Source organism: Gossypium arboreum, chromosome 8 (assembly GCF_025698485.1).
Source record: "Gossypium arboreum isolate Shixiya-1 chromosome 8, ASM2569848v2, whole genome shotgun sequence".
NCBI classification, from domain to species: Eukaryota; Viridiplantae; Streptophyta; class Magnoliopsida; order Malvales; family Malvaceae; genus Gossypium; species Gossypium arboreum.
In genome coordinates this window covers 88,229,940-88,246,950 of record NC_069077.1, presented here as the reverse complement: position 1 = coordinate 88,246,950, position 17,011 = coordinate 88,229,940, and the positions used below count along the sequence as shown (strand labels likewise).

Genomic DNA, 17,011 nt, shown 5'->3' with positions numbered 1-17,011 from the left:
GTTTCGAAACCATTGTTTCATTTTGGCCCTAAATCAGGCTATTACACTCCACACATTTTTAATGCTATAATCTTCATGTATCGCTATGCTATCATTCAAGTTTCATTTTGTTTAAGATTAGTTATCATTCATTCCCATGACATATTTTTATGAAACTCTCATGCCTTATTCACCTATTATAAATCAATATTCTCAGTTTTCAATTACTTTTTTTTATTTACCATTACAATTTAGTTTTCAATTGCTTTTTTTATTTACCATTACAATTCATGCCATGTGCCAAATTTATGCTCTTTATATTTCCATGAAATTCGATGCCCATTCTCATGCCCTTTCATTGCCAATGTCACGAAATTATGCTATCAAAATTATTATGTTGGCTGAGATTGGTTAGTATTAGTAATTTTGGCTAAAATTGTTAGATCAATTTCATGGCTTTTCAAATTTGTTTACCTACTATTATTGTCCTTTATAACTGCAGGTACCATGTCATCCTCACGTGGTAAAAAAGTCGCTGTCCTTGCTTCAAAGAAAAGGAAGAGAGCATCATCTTCCTCGGGTCCTACTGCGGATGTTCGTCACCCTTTCCTGAGGTTCCCCATTGGGCCCCAATAAGAACTATTCCAAATACTCTGGCCCGACCTTTAATTGTGGGCCGCTGCATCGACTGGGCTGCAATAAAATAAGTTCAGTTGGCTGATGCCATTTGGGCCCTCCTAACCACCGACCCTTGAGAGCTTTTCTTTGGGATCATCAAGCCGAAGTATCTCGAGTTGGGATGCACTAGTACCAGGTGGGGTGACCTACAATCCTAGCCGCTCCAAGGCATCGGCTCTCCCTCCATCTCTGAGGAACCTACACGCCATTTTGGCTCACACGATTATAGGACGGTGAGAGAGCACTGGCGTCGTCAACACTCACGACCTCTACTTTTTATGGTGTATGTCGCACGGGCACGTCATCGACCTTGCCTATTTTATCACCCTCGTCATCTCCATTGGCCCCTATGTTACTCGGTTGGCTCGACACTTCGGGCTCCTCAGCACCGTAGCCCAAGAATCATCCTTAACCATCATTGGCTAGGTGTCTCCACAAAGCATCTCGAGCATGCTTAGCATGAGGATGATCGAAAAACGCCGAGGAACCTACCCTCCTCAATATCGTCTCACCCAATCTACTGAGGAGGAGGCCTACGAGGACATTTCTGATGATGTCCCTCCATAGCTCGAGGACCCACCGACTCATCCACCACCACCCTTTCATCTAGTTCATGCATCGGCTTCATGTGCTGACATCTCTGAGTGCCTCACTCGATTCGAGCAGCAGTGTTTTCAACGATTTGACAACATTGATGCTACTCTACAGCAGATTTGTTAGCACATCCACATCTCATCTCCAGTCCGACCTCGCGAACCATCCAGCGATGAAGATGTTTAAAAACATTTATTTATTATTTTATGTTTTTAATTTTTATTAAAACTACTTTTTATTTTTATAAAGATTTTAAAATTTTATTTTATTATCAATTTTGGTTATTTCATTAAGAGTAATTATTCTTACTAATATCCCCTAAAAAGTTCTTGATTTTACACAATTATATAGAGCTCCTAAGCTCATCATCGCATAGGAACTAAAAACTCCACTGGGAAAGGTTCTCCAAGACTGCCATGTCCTGATCAACCACGACCATAGCTACCACTAGATATAATATTATTTTTGTGTAGGACTTATGGACTAATGAACTCTACCACCACCGAAGTATCCTCATCCACTCTAGCATCGATTACTCTCCCAAACTCCAGTTCGAGGAATTCATCATACAGGAAGTTTCACTTCTCCCCCTATCTTATGATTACAAATTTATCTTTTCTTCTCTATCTTTGTACATTGAGGGCAATGTACTTCTTAAGTGTAGGGGGTATTTATTTCATTATCAGAAAAATCCTTGAATAACTGCCTTGTTCTCTTGAAAAGCTCTCACATCGTATTTAGGATAAATTTTGATTGATTTATGATTTTGATTGATATATCTTGAATTAAAACATAGGCATTTATGCATTGATTTTTTAAACCTTAAGACATTAGAGAATCAAGCATGATAAGTTGATTTTTAAGAATTTAAAATTTGAGGTTGTTTCCCCAAAGCTTAGGTGTTACTTTGAGTTTGAATTCACAAGTTTTAAACAACAAAAAGCCATAATTTTTGTGAGATTTTTGAGCCTTTTGAGCATCATTAATTCTTTCATGCTCACTTTTATTATTGCTTTGAGCGCGTCAGTATTGAACTGTTATTCTAGAACTTGCTTGATTATGCTTGTCAAGACCACACCATTTGATTTGATATGTCAAAATGAGAAAGGCACTTAGGATTAACCCACTCATGCCATGAAAAGTCTACCTCCACAATTAACCCTTAGTAAACCTCGTTGAGCTAACAAGCCATTTCTTGTATTACCCTTAATATGTTACCTTAACCCATTATTGTTGAAATCCCTTAAATTAATTTGATCCCCAATTTTTTGTCGAGATTGGAATTGAAATAGTTGCTTAGCTAAGTTTTATTCTACTTTGTATTTAACTTGTTCTTAAAAAAAAAGTGTATACATCTTAATAGTAGTAATCTTCTAAGCTAAAGAAGTTAAATTTCATCTTCTGAGAAAAGCTCTATTGTACGCAATTGACGAAGCTATTTTTCTAGTTAGGCAAAATTTTCAAGTCAATCTCGATTCTAACCTTTTCTTTCAGCTTGTGACCACACCCCTAACCAAGCCTCATTACTTCCTTCTAAAGACCGTTTGATTGATGTATCATCTCAAATTATAGTGGTGGAGATTTGATTTTCATGCAAGCCTATGGTAATAACTTTTCATTATTGACTATTGAGTGCTTCATTTATTTTCCTTAAACACCTCAAGTGATTTGAGTCAATTTTTAGTGAAGATGTAAAACTCTATGACATTTTGAATATAAGGTAATTACCTAGACGAGGGGAGACACCTATGTTTTCAAAATAAAATGCTCAACTTGGAATGATTGAAACTGTGATGTTCTTTTAGTTGAATTCTTAATGTATGATTACCTATGGATTATTTTGAGATATTATCGATAGAAATTATAAATTGAGAAGAATTTATTTTGATTATGAGTTGAGAATTTTGCTTGAGGACAAACAAATGCGTAAGTGTGGAGGTATTTGATAAACCGTAATTTATACATACTTTTACCCCATGTTTAACGCATTTTATGGATAATTTCCCATTATAATTGGTGAATTCGATGCTCCTAATGCTTTAATTTCATGTTTTATACTTAGGAGAGCATAGGAGAGCGAAAGGAACGAGAAATGGGCCAAAAATAGAGAAAAATGGGCCAAAGTACGAATTCAACATGGCCTAGACCATGTCACACGGGCAGACCACACAACCGTGTCAATTTGGCAGATTCGAAGCACGACTCACACGGACGTGTCCCTACCGAGCCCAAGTTGAGTCCAATTCGGAAAAGGCCAATTTTGAGGGTTTCTAGGCATTCTAAAGCCTATAAATACACCCTAGAGGAGGAAAGTAAGGGGACACACAGAGAGGGAGGAAGGAATTACTCGAAGAAAGCTGATTGATCCATCTCAGAAGCTGGTTCATCATCAAGACTGAAGATCTCCCCTCAACTTCCCTTCAAGAGTTTTGGGTTTTCTTTATGTTTTGTATTCGTTATTCTTTTGAGATGTTTTCCTTTTTAGTTATGAACTAAATCCCCTAAATACCTAAGGGGAATGGAAGAATCTTGTTATTATTTTCTGAATTGTATGATAAATATTTAACTTGTTCTTAATTCTTATTTTGATATCCCAGGATACTGATTCAAGATAAGCCCTTATTCAGAGGAGGAATAGACCCTGTCTAAGAGTACATTTGTCATAATTAAGCGGAGTTGATTGCGCGCCTAGAGATAGGATGACAAGATTTTGCCAGATTAGGGTGAAACCTAATAGGAGGATCCATAGACGAGTTAATGCAACCCTAGAGTGTTAATTAGAGATAAGTCTCAATTATTCAATCCTGGGATTAGATGTTATTAGTCTTGAATAGGGATAATAACATAACTTAGGGATCTCTACGGAACAAGTTAAATGAATAAATCATCCGATTCGGAGCCAGAAAACAAGTACAGTCTAGGTGGATTTTTCCTTAGATATTGTCTTAATTCAATCATTTTCCAAAAGTAATCCCCCAATTCCATTCTCTGTGAATTCTTAGATTAGTTAATTAGTTAGTTAAAAGAAAATCACCTTATTTTTAGGCTAGATAATAAAAAGACAGTCATTACTCGTACTTTTAATTCCTTTGGGTTCGACAATCCGGTCTTGCTAAAACTATAGTACTATTCGATAGGTACACTTGCCTACATTGCGATAATAGTTAGTTTCAAGAATGATTAATTATAAATATATAAAACTCATCACACAAAATCACACGATCACCTTACGAGGCATTATATGGTCGTATGTGTCGTACTCCTTCATGTTGGACTGAGTTGGGCGAGCGGCGAGTTCTGGGCCTTGAGTTAGTTTTTGATACTGAGGATAAATTTAGACTAATTCGGGATTGACTGAAGGTAGCATCGGATAGATAGAAGTTGTTTGCGGATTTGAAGCGTAAGAAGATTAAGTATTCTGTAGGGGACTTCGTGTTTCTCAAGGTCTCACCATGGAAGAAAGTACTGAGATTTGGGCAGAAGGGTAAGTTGAGCCCTAGGTTTATTAGCCCTTACCGCATACTGAAACTTGTGGGACCAGTTGCCTACCAATTAGAGTTACCTCCGGAGTTGGGCAAGATTCTATGCTGAGGCGCTACCACTCTGATCCCACGCATGTTATTTCGACTGAGGAGATAGAGGTTAAACTAGATTTGACTTTTGAGGAGGAGCCAGTTAAGATATTAGACCGTGATGTAAAAGTGTTAAGAAAGAAGTCTATCCTACTGGTTAAGGTACTTTGGCATAATCACAACTTAGAGGATGCCACGTAGGAACCTGAGGAGGCGATGCGATGATAATACCCTCATCTGTTCTGATCAGGTAAATTTCGAGGCCGAAATTTTCTTTTAGGGGGTAGAGTTGTAACGCCATAAAATCTTAGTATTTATTTTTGTATGTTAATGACACAACTGTGTATCTGCTTCAGTGATTAAGTATCCTGGGAAGAGTCCGAGAAGTCTTAGGTTCAAGCCTGGACATGTGCAAAAAGTTTTTTTTTTAGGGAATAAATCCTTGACTCTAGACAGTAGGTTTTTAAATAATTGTGGGGAAAACATGTCATAAAAGGCCTACTGATCTAGGGAATAGGGGCGGGTGGATTGTTCCATGGGGTCTGAGGTTCGAGAATGCTAAGTTGTGTAAAGAAAAATATAAGAGATGACATGATAATCGTATACAACCTCATGAGTTCAAATAAGGTCAGAAAGTGTCTCTATTTAATTCGATTTCGATGGAAAGGACCTTATATGTAATAGCCCAAAATTGGGTCTAATTGGAACAGAGGTTTCGGGACCACAAAATCTGAGATAGAAATAATTATTTTATGATTATTTTGAGGTCTATGATATGATTGCATGATTGTGTAAAAATTTCGTGAAGAAATTCTATGCATAAAGTGCTCAATTTGAAGTTAGGGACTAAATTGAATAAGTTGCAAAACTTGCATTCTAGAAGTTTCTAGTATGAAATTGCTTTGAAATATTAATTAGAAGGTCTTAAATAGAAATTTGACCAATTTCTAAGTGATGGACAAAAATTGGACATAGATGGAATTTTTGAAAGTTTAGTAAGGAAGGGCATTTTGGTCATTTGGTAATTAAAAGAAATAAAAAGGGAAAATAAAGCCAAAATTGACTCATCTTTCTCATGGAGGCCGAAATTAGCATGGGGGAAGCCATGGCTAGAGTTTTCAAGCTTTCCAAGCTCAATAGTAAGTCCGTTATAACCCCGTTTTTCAAGTTCTTTACGTTTTCGGAATCCCGGTAATTTGATTAAGCTTATTCTAGCAATAATTTAAGCTAGGGTTCATATTTGGAAAAATAGCCATAGGTGAAATGTGTTTATTTTTTTGCTTTATAATAGAATATGAGGTTTTAAATTATGTTAGACAACTTGTGCTACTCGATTTTGAGTGAAAATGAGTAAAAGGGCTTAAACGGTAAAAATACCTAATAGTCATAAGTATATGTTAGAGTGAGAATTTGATGTTGCCATAGAAGGGAAAAGTAATCAGCATGTCATAAAACATAATAATAAGGGATGAAGTTTAATTCCCGAGCCTAGGGGCAAAAGTGTAAATGTGCAAAAGTTTAGGGGCAAAATTATAATTTTTCCAAAGTTTGACTTAAGGACTGTTTTAGATCCTGGAAAATGAGATTTGAACCTAGAATGAGAGAAAAATCGAAAATTGGGAAAGTTGGTAAAATGGCCGTTTTAGTATCGAGGTAAGTTCATATGTATAATAAGCATTAATTTATGCATGTTTCAATGTAAAAATGATATATTCATTATGATTTCGAGGTGTTGAAAGTATGTAAGTTGGTATGATAATAATACAAAGAATAATGTTGTAATTTATATTTGAAAGTTAAATTTAGTGAATTAATTGAATTATATTAAATTAAATGATTATGGTGCCAAGTTTATGAATTGATTTAAAAATATGTCTAAGGTACATCAATTGCATTGAATTATCATACATAAATGTGATTTCTATGATTATGGATGTTATGGGAAATTGTAAGTTCATATGATTTTTAATAAGGCAATGTGTAATTTAATGTTATTGCCTTGATATTAAATGAGATGTAAGTTTATATGTAAGTAATACATCGATATTACTTGTATTATGATATTTTATAATAATATTGGAAATATGTTTGTGGATAATTACTTGATTGGTGAAATTGTTGGAAAAGAGAGAGAAATCCCGGTTGAACCTTCGGAAAGATTGGATGATAGAGATAGTATGTAGCTAGGTCACATGTATGGTGCTGAGTGCACATCATGTGTACAAGAGAGCTACAAGACATTATGATGTAGCTAGGTTGCATGGGTGATACTATGTGTACACCATGTAGACAAGAGAGTTACGGGATATATGTAGCTAGGTCGCATGCGTGGTTCAAGGTGAAGGACACCATGTAGACAAGAGAGCTACGAGATAAATTGGCTAGGTCATATGGGTGGTATTGAGTGTTCACCATGTGTACAAGCGAGCCGAACTATATGATGGGTGGAGCTATGTGCTGAAACCACCAAGTATCGAGGATTGATCCGAAGTGTTCAATGGAAGACTCTCTATGTATTGCTTTGTGAGTTTTGTGATGAATAAGTGCAGGAACTTGATTATGTGAGTGATGTGTTCATTAAGTGACCAGGATGTGGTGAGGTTATAAACAAGTAAGTTATACATGAGGATGATTTTATGGTGACCTTGTGATCATGGGCCTATACTTGTGATGTATGAAATGTGGTGAAAATGATTTGTGATATGTATGTTAAAATGAGGTTAATACAAAGAAAGTGTGAATGAGTGAATTAGCAATAAAACTGTTTTGGACAGTAGCAGTGACGTGATTTTGAAAAATCAAATAAATAGTATGAATTGAATTAGAGACTGAATGAGAAATCAAATTAAAGCTTAATGAGTCTATTTTCATATAAAAGAAACAAATAAAGAAAAGGAGTTCTATATTTTGAGATATTTATGTTTTTGTGAGACTAGTTCAGAATGATTACGTGATCCCCTGTTCTGACTTTGGAAAATCACAAAATTTTTGATAAAAATAATTAGAGGCTTAAACTTATATTTTTAAAATCTCTAATGAGTATATTTTCAAGATAAATCAACGAGAACATTATCCGAGTTCTGTACTGTGAGATAATTAATTTTTAGTGAAGAGAGGTCAGAACTATCAAAAAGTGAAATAGGGGAAATTTTAATGAATAAACTGTACTAATTGGCTAAACCAAAAATTATGAAAATTTTATGGTAGAAAGATATGTGAGTCTAGTTTTATGGGAAATTTACGGATCTTAATTTGGAGCTCTGTATCTCAAATTATAAATAAGTAAGTGTGGACAGTTTGATGTGAGCATTTATTAGTAAATTGTGAAATTGTACTTACAAGAATGCTATATAGATTAAGGATGTGGAATGGAGAGGAGGAGGAGGAAAATAAATATATGTGGAATACATGGAAACTATGGTATATGAAATATTGATATAATGAAATAAATGATATGTGTTTATAAGAAAACAGAAAGAGAATGATATGTGTCATGGCATGTATATATATATATATATATATATATATATATATATAACTAGTCTCAATGTAATGCTTGTTGGGTATGAAGTTGAATTGAAATGTTTTAGGCAAACATGTTATTTTATGATCTGAATTGTGGTATTTTATAAATATATGATCTAGTTTTAAATATGAATGCTTGATGATTAAGTGAAGATATTTTGTAAGATGATAATCTTGGTATAAATGTATAAGTGGTACTATAATAAACAAGGTAAAATGAGTATGAGAGACACATGTATGATGACATACAAATGCTATGTTTGTGGTTTAATTGAGAATATTTAATCATTAAATGAATACCATGTTATATGCTTTTGATTTTGTATAAGTGTGTAAGAGATTAAGGTTGACCAAAGCTTGGAAAATAGCCTCGGTATATTCCAAACAGGCAGAGACACGACCATGTGTCTCAGCCGTGTATGGAACACGACTTTGGGACACGGGCGTGTGGAGACTTAAAGCATGAAATTTCCAAGACTTTCGTAAGTTCTTGGTTTAGTCTCGAACCCTTTCTAAAGTATGTTTTGGGCTTCATAGACTCAAATAAGGGACTATGTGTAAGTGAATGAACATTTTGAAATATGAATGAAATTTTATGGCCCGTATTTTAGTTTAATGTTTATATGTTTGTTCGGTAACGCCTCGTACCTTATCCCAGCCTCGAGTACGGGTAAGGGGTGTTACATTTATTGGTATCAGAGTAGGTTTAGTCGATTCTCGGACTAACATAGCAAGTGTGAGAGTTTAGTTATACATGCCACAAATATGTGATAGTGTGATGTCTCCCGACACTAATGAGGACCATTTTGTTTAAAATGAAGTATTCTCCAACCGAGCTACATCTGACCATTTAATAGTAATATTGAAGTATTTGAATAAAGTGTAGCTATGATGTGTTAAACTCGGGAAGGTATGAATAAGAATTCGTGATATATGCATATGTGATAATATGTGAGATGAAAGTTTATATAGTGATATATTTATTCATATTTGTTTGGCCTACATATGCTGTTGCATGCTTGACTAAATTAATTAGTAAATATGATTACTAAAGTTATTCAAAATCCATAGAATGTATGAGTGAGTGCACTTGTTTGAAATGAGATAGTTGGAAATTTTATGTAAGACAGATATGAATAATAAATTGTTTGAAGTGGATAGTATGATTATAATGACATATGTGGATAATGAAAAAAATGTGTCATATAGATATATGTCAGAATCAAGTTAGAGACTGTACTACCTCACCCCCTTACCGATGAGGTGTATATAATGGAAATTCATGAGAATCATGTTGACTAAGTTCCTAAGTGTGGAATCAAAGAGTTCAGTGATAAAATAATTATAGATATGACCAGAGACTGAGAATGGTTGACAAGTGAAGGACAGAGTTATAGAAATATCAGAGTTGGCTGAGTTACCTTGGGATTCAAATTGATGACAGAGTGTTTCTAAAAGTATTGTCTTGAAAACAATTAGTTAGTAATGCTGGAAATTATGAGAAAGATACTAAACTTCACTCCGGTAAGATTTTCGAGGATGAAAATCTCTGAAGGGGGGAGAGTTGTAATAGCCCAAAATTGGGTCTAGTTGGAACATAGGTTTCGGGACCAAAAAATATGAGATAGAAATAATTATTTTATGATTATTTTGAGGTCTATGATATGATTGCATGATTGTGTAAAATTTTCGTGAAGAAATTCTATGCATAAAGTGCTCAATTTGAAGTTAGGGACTAAATTGAATAAGTTGCAAAACTTGCATTCTAGAAGTTTCTAGTATGAAATTGCTTTGAAATATTAATTAGGAGGTATTAAATAGCAATTTGACCAATTTCTAAGTGATGGACAAAAATTGGACATAGATGGAATTTTTGAAAGTTTAGTAAGGAAGGGCATTTTGGTTATTTGGTAATTAAAAGAAATAAAAAGGGAAAATAAAGCCAAAATTGACTCATCTTTCTCATGGAGGCCGAAATTAGCATGGGGGAAGCCATGGCTAGAGTTTTCAAGCTTTCCAAGCTCAATAGTAAGTCCGTTATAACCCCGTTTTTCAAGTTCTTTACGTTTTTGGAATCCCGGTAATTTGATTAAGCTTATTCTAGCAATAATTTAAGCTAGGGTTCATATTTGGAAAAATAGCCATATGTGAAATGTGTTTATTTTTCTGCTTTATAATAGAATATGAGGTTTTAAATTATGTTAGACAACTTGTGCTACTCGGTTTTGAGTGAAAACGAGTAAAAAGGCTTAAACGGTAAAAATACCTAATGTCATAAGTATATGTTAGAGTGAGAATTTGATGTTTCCATAGAAGGGAAAAGTAATCAGAATGTCATAAAACATAATAATAAGGGATGAAGTTTAATTCCCGAGACTAGGGCAAAAGTGTAAATATGCAAAAGTTTAGGGGTAAAATTGTAATTTTGCCAAAGTTTGAGTTAAGGACTGTTTTGAATAGTACATTAATTAAATAAGTAAAATATGATGTTTATGATCCTAGAAAATGAGATTTGAACCTAGAATGAGAGAAAAATCGAAAATTAGGAAAGTTGGTAAAATAGCCGTTTTAGTATCGAGGTAAGTTCATATGTATAATAAGCATTAATTTATGCATGTTTCATTGTAAAATTGATATATTCATTATGATTTCCGAGGTGTTGAAAGTATGTAAGTTGGTATGATAATAATACTGACAATAATCTTGTAATTTATATTTGAAAGTTAAATTTAGTGAATTAATTGAATTATATTAAATTAAATGATTATGGTGCCAAGTTTATGAATTGATTTAAAAATATGTCTCGGTACATCAATTGCATTGAATTATCATACATAAATGTGATTTCTATGATTATGGATGTTATGGGAAATTGTAAGTTCATATGATTTTAATAAGGCAATGTGTAATTTAATGTTATTGCCTTGATATTAAATGAGATGTAAGTTTATATGTAAGTAATACATCGATATTACTTGTATTATGATATTTTATAATAATATTGGAAATATGTTTGTGGATAATTACTTGATTGGTGAAATTGTTGGAAAAGAGAGAGAAATCCCGGTTGAACCTTCGGAAAGATTGGATGATAGAGATAGTATGTAGCTAGGTCACATGTATGGTGCTGAGTGCACATCATGTGTACAAGAGAGCTACAAGACATTATGATGTAGCTAGGTCGCATGGTTGTTACTATGTGTACACCATGTAGACAAGAGAGTTACGGGATATATGTAGCTAGGTCGCATGCGTGGTTCAAGGTGAAGGACACCATGTAGACAAGAGAGCTACGAGATAAATTGGCTAGGTCATATGGGTGGTATTGAGTGTTCACCATGTGTACAAGAGAGCCGAACTATATGATGGGTGGAGCTATGTGCTGAAACCACCAAGTATCGAGGATTGATCCGAAGTGTTCAATGGAAGACTCTCTATGTATTGCTTTGTGAGTTTTGTGATGAATAAGTGCAGAACTTGATTATGTGAGTGATGTGTTCATTAAGTGACCAGGATGTGGTGAGGTTATAAACAAGTAAGTTATACATGAGGATGATTTTATGGTGACCTTGTGATCATGGGCCTATACTTGTGATGTATGAAATGTGGTGAAAATGATTTTTGATATGTATGTTAAAATGAGGTTAATACAAAGAAAGTGTGAAAGAGTGAATTAGCAATAACACTGTTTTGGACAGTAGCAGTGACGTGATTTTGAAAAATCACAAAAATAGTAGAAATTGAATCATAGGCTGAATGAGAAATCAAATTAAAGCTTAATAAGTCTATTTTCATATAAAAGAAACAAATAAAGAAAAGGAGTTCTATATTTTGAGATATTTATGTTTTTGTGAGACTAGTTTAGAATGATTACGTGATCTCTTGTTCTGACTTTGGAAAAGCACAAAATTTTGGATAAAAATAATTAGAGGCTTAAAATTATATTTTTAAAATCCCTAATGAGTCTATTTTCAAGATAAATCAACAAGAACATTATATGTGTTCTGTACTGTGAAATAATTAATTTTTAGTGAAGAGAGGTCAGAGCTGTTAGAAAGTGAAACAGGGGAAATTTTAATGAATAAACTATACTAATTGGCTAAACCAAAAATTATGAAAATTTTATGGTGGAAAGATATGTGAGTATAGTTTTATGAGAAAATTTATGGATCTTAATTTGGAGCTCTGTAGCTCAAATTATAAATAAGTAAGTGTGGACAGTTTGATGTGAGCATTTATTAGTAAATTGTGAAATCGTACTTACAAGTATGCTATATACATTAAGGATGTGGAATGGAGAGGAGGAGGAGGAAAATAAATATATGTGGAATACATGGAAACTATGGTATATGAAATATTGATATAATGAAATAAATGATATGTGTTTATAAGAAAACAGAAAGAGAATGATATGTGTCATGGCATGTATATATATATAGGACTAGTCTCAATTTAATGCTTATTGGGTATGGAGTTGAATTGAAATGTTTCAGGCAAAATGTTATTTTGCATATCTGAATTATGGTATTTTATAAAGATAAGATCTAGTTTTAAATATGAATGCTTGATGATTAAGCTGAAGATATTTTGTAAGATGATAATCTTGGTATAAATGTATAAGTGGTACTATAATAAACAAGGTAAAATGAGTATGAGAGACACATGTATGGTAACATACAAATGCTATGTTTGTGGTTTAATTGAGAATATTTAATCATTAAATGAATACCATGTTATATGCTTTTGATTTTGTATAAGTGTGTAAGAGATTAAGGTTGACCAAAGCTTGGAAAATAGCCTAGGTATACTCCACACAGCAGAGACACGACCATGTGTCTCAAATAGTGTATGGAACACTGACTTTGGGACACGGCGTGTGGAGCCTTAAAGCATGAAATTTCCAAGATTTTCGTAAGTTCTCAGTTTAGTCCCGAACCCTTTCTAAAGTATGTTTTGGGCTACGTAGACTCAAATAAGGGACTATGTGTAAGTGAATGAACGTTTTGAAATATGAATGAAATTTTATGGCCCGTATTTTAGTTTAATGTTTGTATATTTTTCCGGTAACGCCTCATACCTTATCCCGGCCTCGGGTACGGGTAAGGGGTGTTACATTATACCATTCACAAAGGTTATCCATATAGAGCTGTAGAATTTTATGACAACTATGGAGGTATGTTTAAAGTTAATGGTCAACGTTTCAAGAATTATTGGAATGGTGAAGTTGAGCGAATTAAAACCTCGTTCAAATTATTAGACCCTTAATTTTTCATGATTTTACTTTTTAATAAAAAGTTAGAAATCATTTTCTTAAATTAATACATTTAATTAATTCTGTCTCAGGAGATTGAAACTTAAGCGGGACTGTTGTGACCCCTCCAACTTTTGCTGGGAATTAATTTAATGTGATTTTTTGAAAAGAAATTTCTAATTAATTTTAAAATTTTTATTTTTTTATCTTTTCTTTAATTTTAATTTTTATTTAATTTGTTTATGTTTAATAAAGGGGGTCAAATTGGCCCAAATACTAATAAGTTTATTTATTTTTAAGCAGTCTAGTTTGTAAATACAATTTGGGCTTAAGGCTTGAACAACAAAGAAGAGAAGTTTACCCATTATTGCCATCCATAAGGGTTCCTAAAAACCCTAATTTTTTCCACCACTTTTTCCCTCCATCCATACTTGTCACCGAAGTCACCTTAAAGTAGCTAAAATTTTGCTACAAGTTTACCCTAATTCACCACTATATAAACCCCTCTCTACCTTCTTAATGTTCACAACCCTTCAAGCCATTAACTTAAACCCTAAACCACTCATTCATTTCCCTCTTAGTCGTCAGCCTAAATCCTAAAATTTCTTCCTTGATGCAAGCCCCTAGTACCGCTGCTGCACGACTTTTGCCAAAGCAACCCTTCCACTGTTGCATTCTTATCACTTTCGTAAACTCATTGTTTTCTCAAGTCAATCACCACCTCAAAACCTTGCTCTCAACTTATTGCAAATTCTTATCCTTTCCTTACGCCGAAATTTTTCTTAATTTTCAGAAAAAATGTCCACATCTTTCAAAAGAACTAGATCTTTTAAGACCTCTGCCAAAAATCCCATTGTGATTCAAGATAAAGAAGTGAAAGAGAGGTTTGATTCAATCTTTAAGAATCAATCTATGATACCAAAAAAATGTTTCAACTTGGAAACTAATGATAAGATGGTTGTGCCTTTGCCTATTCGAAAGATGATTGATGCCCTCAATTGGAATTATTTTTGCAATGTATAATTATTACGTAATGACGAGTTAGTTCAAGAACTCTATGCCAATTTGACTAAGCTGAATGCTACTGAAGTCCTTGTTCGCAAGAAAAAGGTACCCCTAACTTCTAAGTCAATTAATGCTTTGTTTAACCTACCTGATGTTGAAGAAGATGAGTACTTTGCCATGATGAAAAATATAAATTGGGATTTTCTTCAACAAGTACTTAATGTGGTGAAAATTTTGGGATCCCAATGATTATAAGAAAGTATGGTATCTTTCCGAAGGGAATATTTAATGTTGTTGGCTAAGGTATGGTTTTACTTTTTTCGATATAGTTTCATGCCTATCTCACACAGTTCCACCATCTTGATGGAGTGAATTCTTTTGCTGTATGCAATTATGATAGAAAGGACTATCAATGTTGGGAAGATCATTCTTAAGGAGATCCATGATTGTGCCAGAAAGAAGACCGGAAGTGCTTACTTCCCATCATTGATCACTTCACTTTGCTTAAGATCCCAAGTTAAGAAAAAAAACAAACTTGAAAGGCCTGCATGTTCAAGGTTGCATGACAACCCATGATCTTGAAAGGTTAGTGGAGAATGTCCATGAACTAAACCCGCCTGAACCAAGTGAACCAACAGAACCAGAAATTGGTGAGTCACGAACGAATCCAAAATGGAAGTTGACTCAGTGAGACAAAAGAAGCAGAATCTGAGGAAGGACCAAATGAGCCTGAACTACTAAAGAAATCGAAAGTCTCAGAACTAAGAGAAGAGCCCAATGCTAATGAGTTATTTGAACCAAGTATTAATCCTGAGTTGACTACTATTAGGCCTACTTCTTTAAATACTGTAAAGAAATCAAAATTATCAATTATGATGGATATGATGAAATTTATGCATAACTAACAATAGGCTTATTTGGAATATGCAAAAGTTAGAGATGATTCCATAAGAAATACTTTTAAAAATATTTCTAACAATTTTGTTCTTGAGTTCCCAGATTATATCTTCGAGTCATGAAAGGAATATGAGAATGCAAGTGAGGATGAAACATCAAAGGAGAAAGACGAGGAGGATAAGTCAAATAAATAAAATGGGGAATTTTTTATCTTTAGTTTTTATTTATTTTTAGGTGTTTATTTTTATTTCCTAGTTAGAATTTTTGCTTTCGCATAATAAAATAGCAAGCATGAATAAAATAAGCTCAATGCCTCTTTAATAGAAAGGAAATAAAGTGATGTGGTAATGAGAATGAGCATGCTTAGGATTAGATTGTGAGAAAATTTTTGTACTTAAGCAGTCTTTATGACTCACCTCTCTTTTCTTGCAACCTTATCTTGTGTTTAGTTTTCATTCATTACTTTTTTTTTGCAATGTGGACATTGCTTCTTTCTAAAGGGTAAGGCATTTTGCATGAATTTTTAATAAGGTATTTGGCATGAATTTTGAAGCATGTTTCAATATTTTTACTTAAGTATGCTAAAATAGATGAATGCTCAAAAAGAATTTTTACTCATAAGTATGTTCAAATGCAAGCATGATGTCTGATTTTATCTAAGTTATTCATATGTTAACTTGGATGGAATGCTTGTATAAACTTTAGTTTTATGTAGTATTTGCCATAAAAATTGGATTTATTTAGAAATAGACAAGTATGAAGGTTTAAGTCTTTAGAATTGACTTAGTAACTTTCTTGAGGCAAAATCCTTAGAGGTATAAGAATCTAATATGATATAGGCACACTTTCTTTGGATCATTTGAGCCTTTCAAGTCGACCTTATTAAATTAATCCTTGAAACTTAATTTTTCAGCTTAATGGCCTGTTTATTGCAAATGCCTACATTGTAAGCCACATTATTATCTTTTTGATTTTATCCTATTCGTTTTCACCTATCTTAACTGAACTTGTCTTGTTGATCAAAGTTCAAGGAATGATATGAAAAGATGTACATGCACTTCACATTATTCAAAAAAAGAAAGATGAATGTAGGTTTGAAGAATAAAAACCAAAGAAAAGATTGCTCAGAATCTCAAAGATATAGAGTAAAGTTTGTTTAAAGTTTGAAAAAATAATAAAGGTTGAGTGTAACACCCCTTACCCATGTTCTAAGCCGGAACAAGGTACGAAATATTACAGATCACGAAAACATGAATTCACACATTTACCTGATCTTACATAATTAATTCCTCTAGTTTGAACAAAAATAGATAATATTAACAGATATACATAAATACAAGTAAATTACCAAATTTTGAAAAGTAATATTTTAAACCAAATTAATTATGACAGCCCTTGTAACGCCCCAATTTTCGGGACTTCTGTTAATTTTGGTGAATTTTGGAATTTTTGTGTTTTGACTGTTTGGCATAGGTTTAATTATGTTAGTGGGCTCTAGAAGGCCCAAGCT

At 33.5% G+C, this 17,011-nt stretch overlaps 1 protein-coding gene across 1 annotated transcript; it reads left to right on the top strand.

Moving 5' to 3' along the window:
- Positions 1 to 304: 304 nt before the first annotated feature.
- LOC128296628 (uncharacterized) lies at positions 305 to 5,024 on the top strand. Its single transcript, XM_053032061.1, has 4 exons — positions 305 to 389; positions 482 to 593; positions 4,676 to 4,735; positions 4,793 to 5,024. The coding sequence occupies exons 1-4, from the start codon at positions 305 to 307 to the stop codon at positions 5,022 to 5,024; spliced, it is 489 nt and encodes a 162-aa protein (XP_052888021.1).
- The last annotated feature ends 11,987 nt before the right edge of the window (positions 5,025 to 17,011 follow it).

Excerpts from the sequence above, each read along its gene's own strand:
- LOC128296628 (XM_053032061.1), top strand. The coding sequence starts at position 305 with ATGAAATTCGATGCCCATTCTCATGCCCTTTCATTGCCAATGTCACGA. Across the intron at positions 390-481 it reads TATTATGTTGGCTGAGATTG|GTACCATGTCATCCTCACGT; the intron begins GTTAGTATTAGT and ends TTATAACTGCAG. Across the intron at positions 4,736-4,792 it reads ACTGAGATTTGGGCAGAAGG|TTGCCTACCAATTAGAGTTA; the intron begins GTAAGTTGAGCC and ends TTGTGGGACCAG.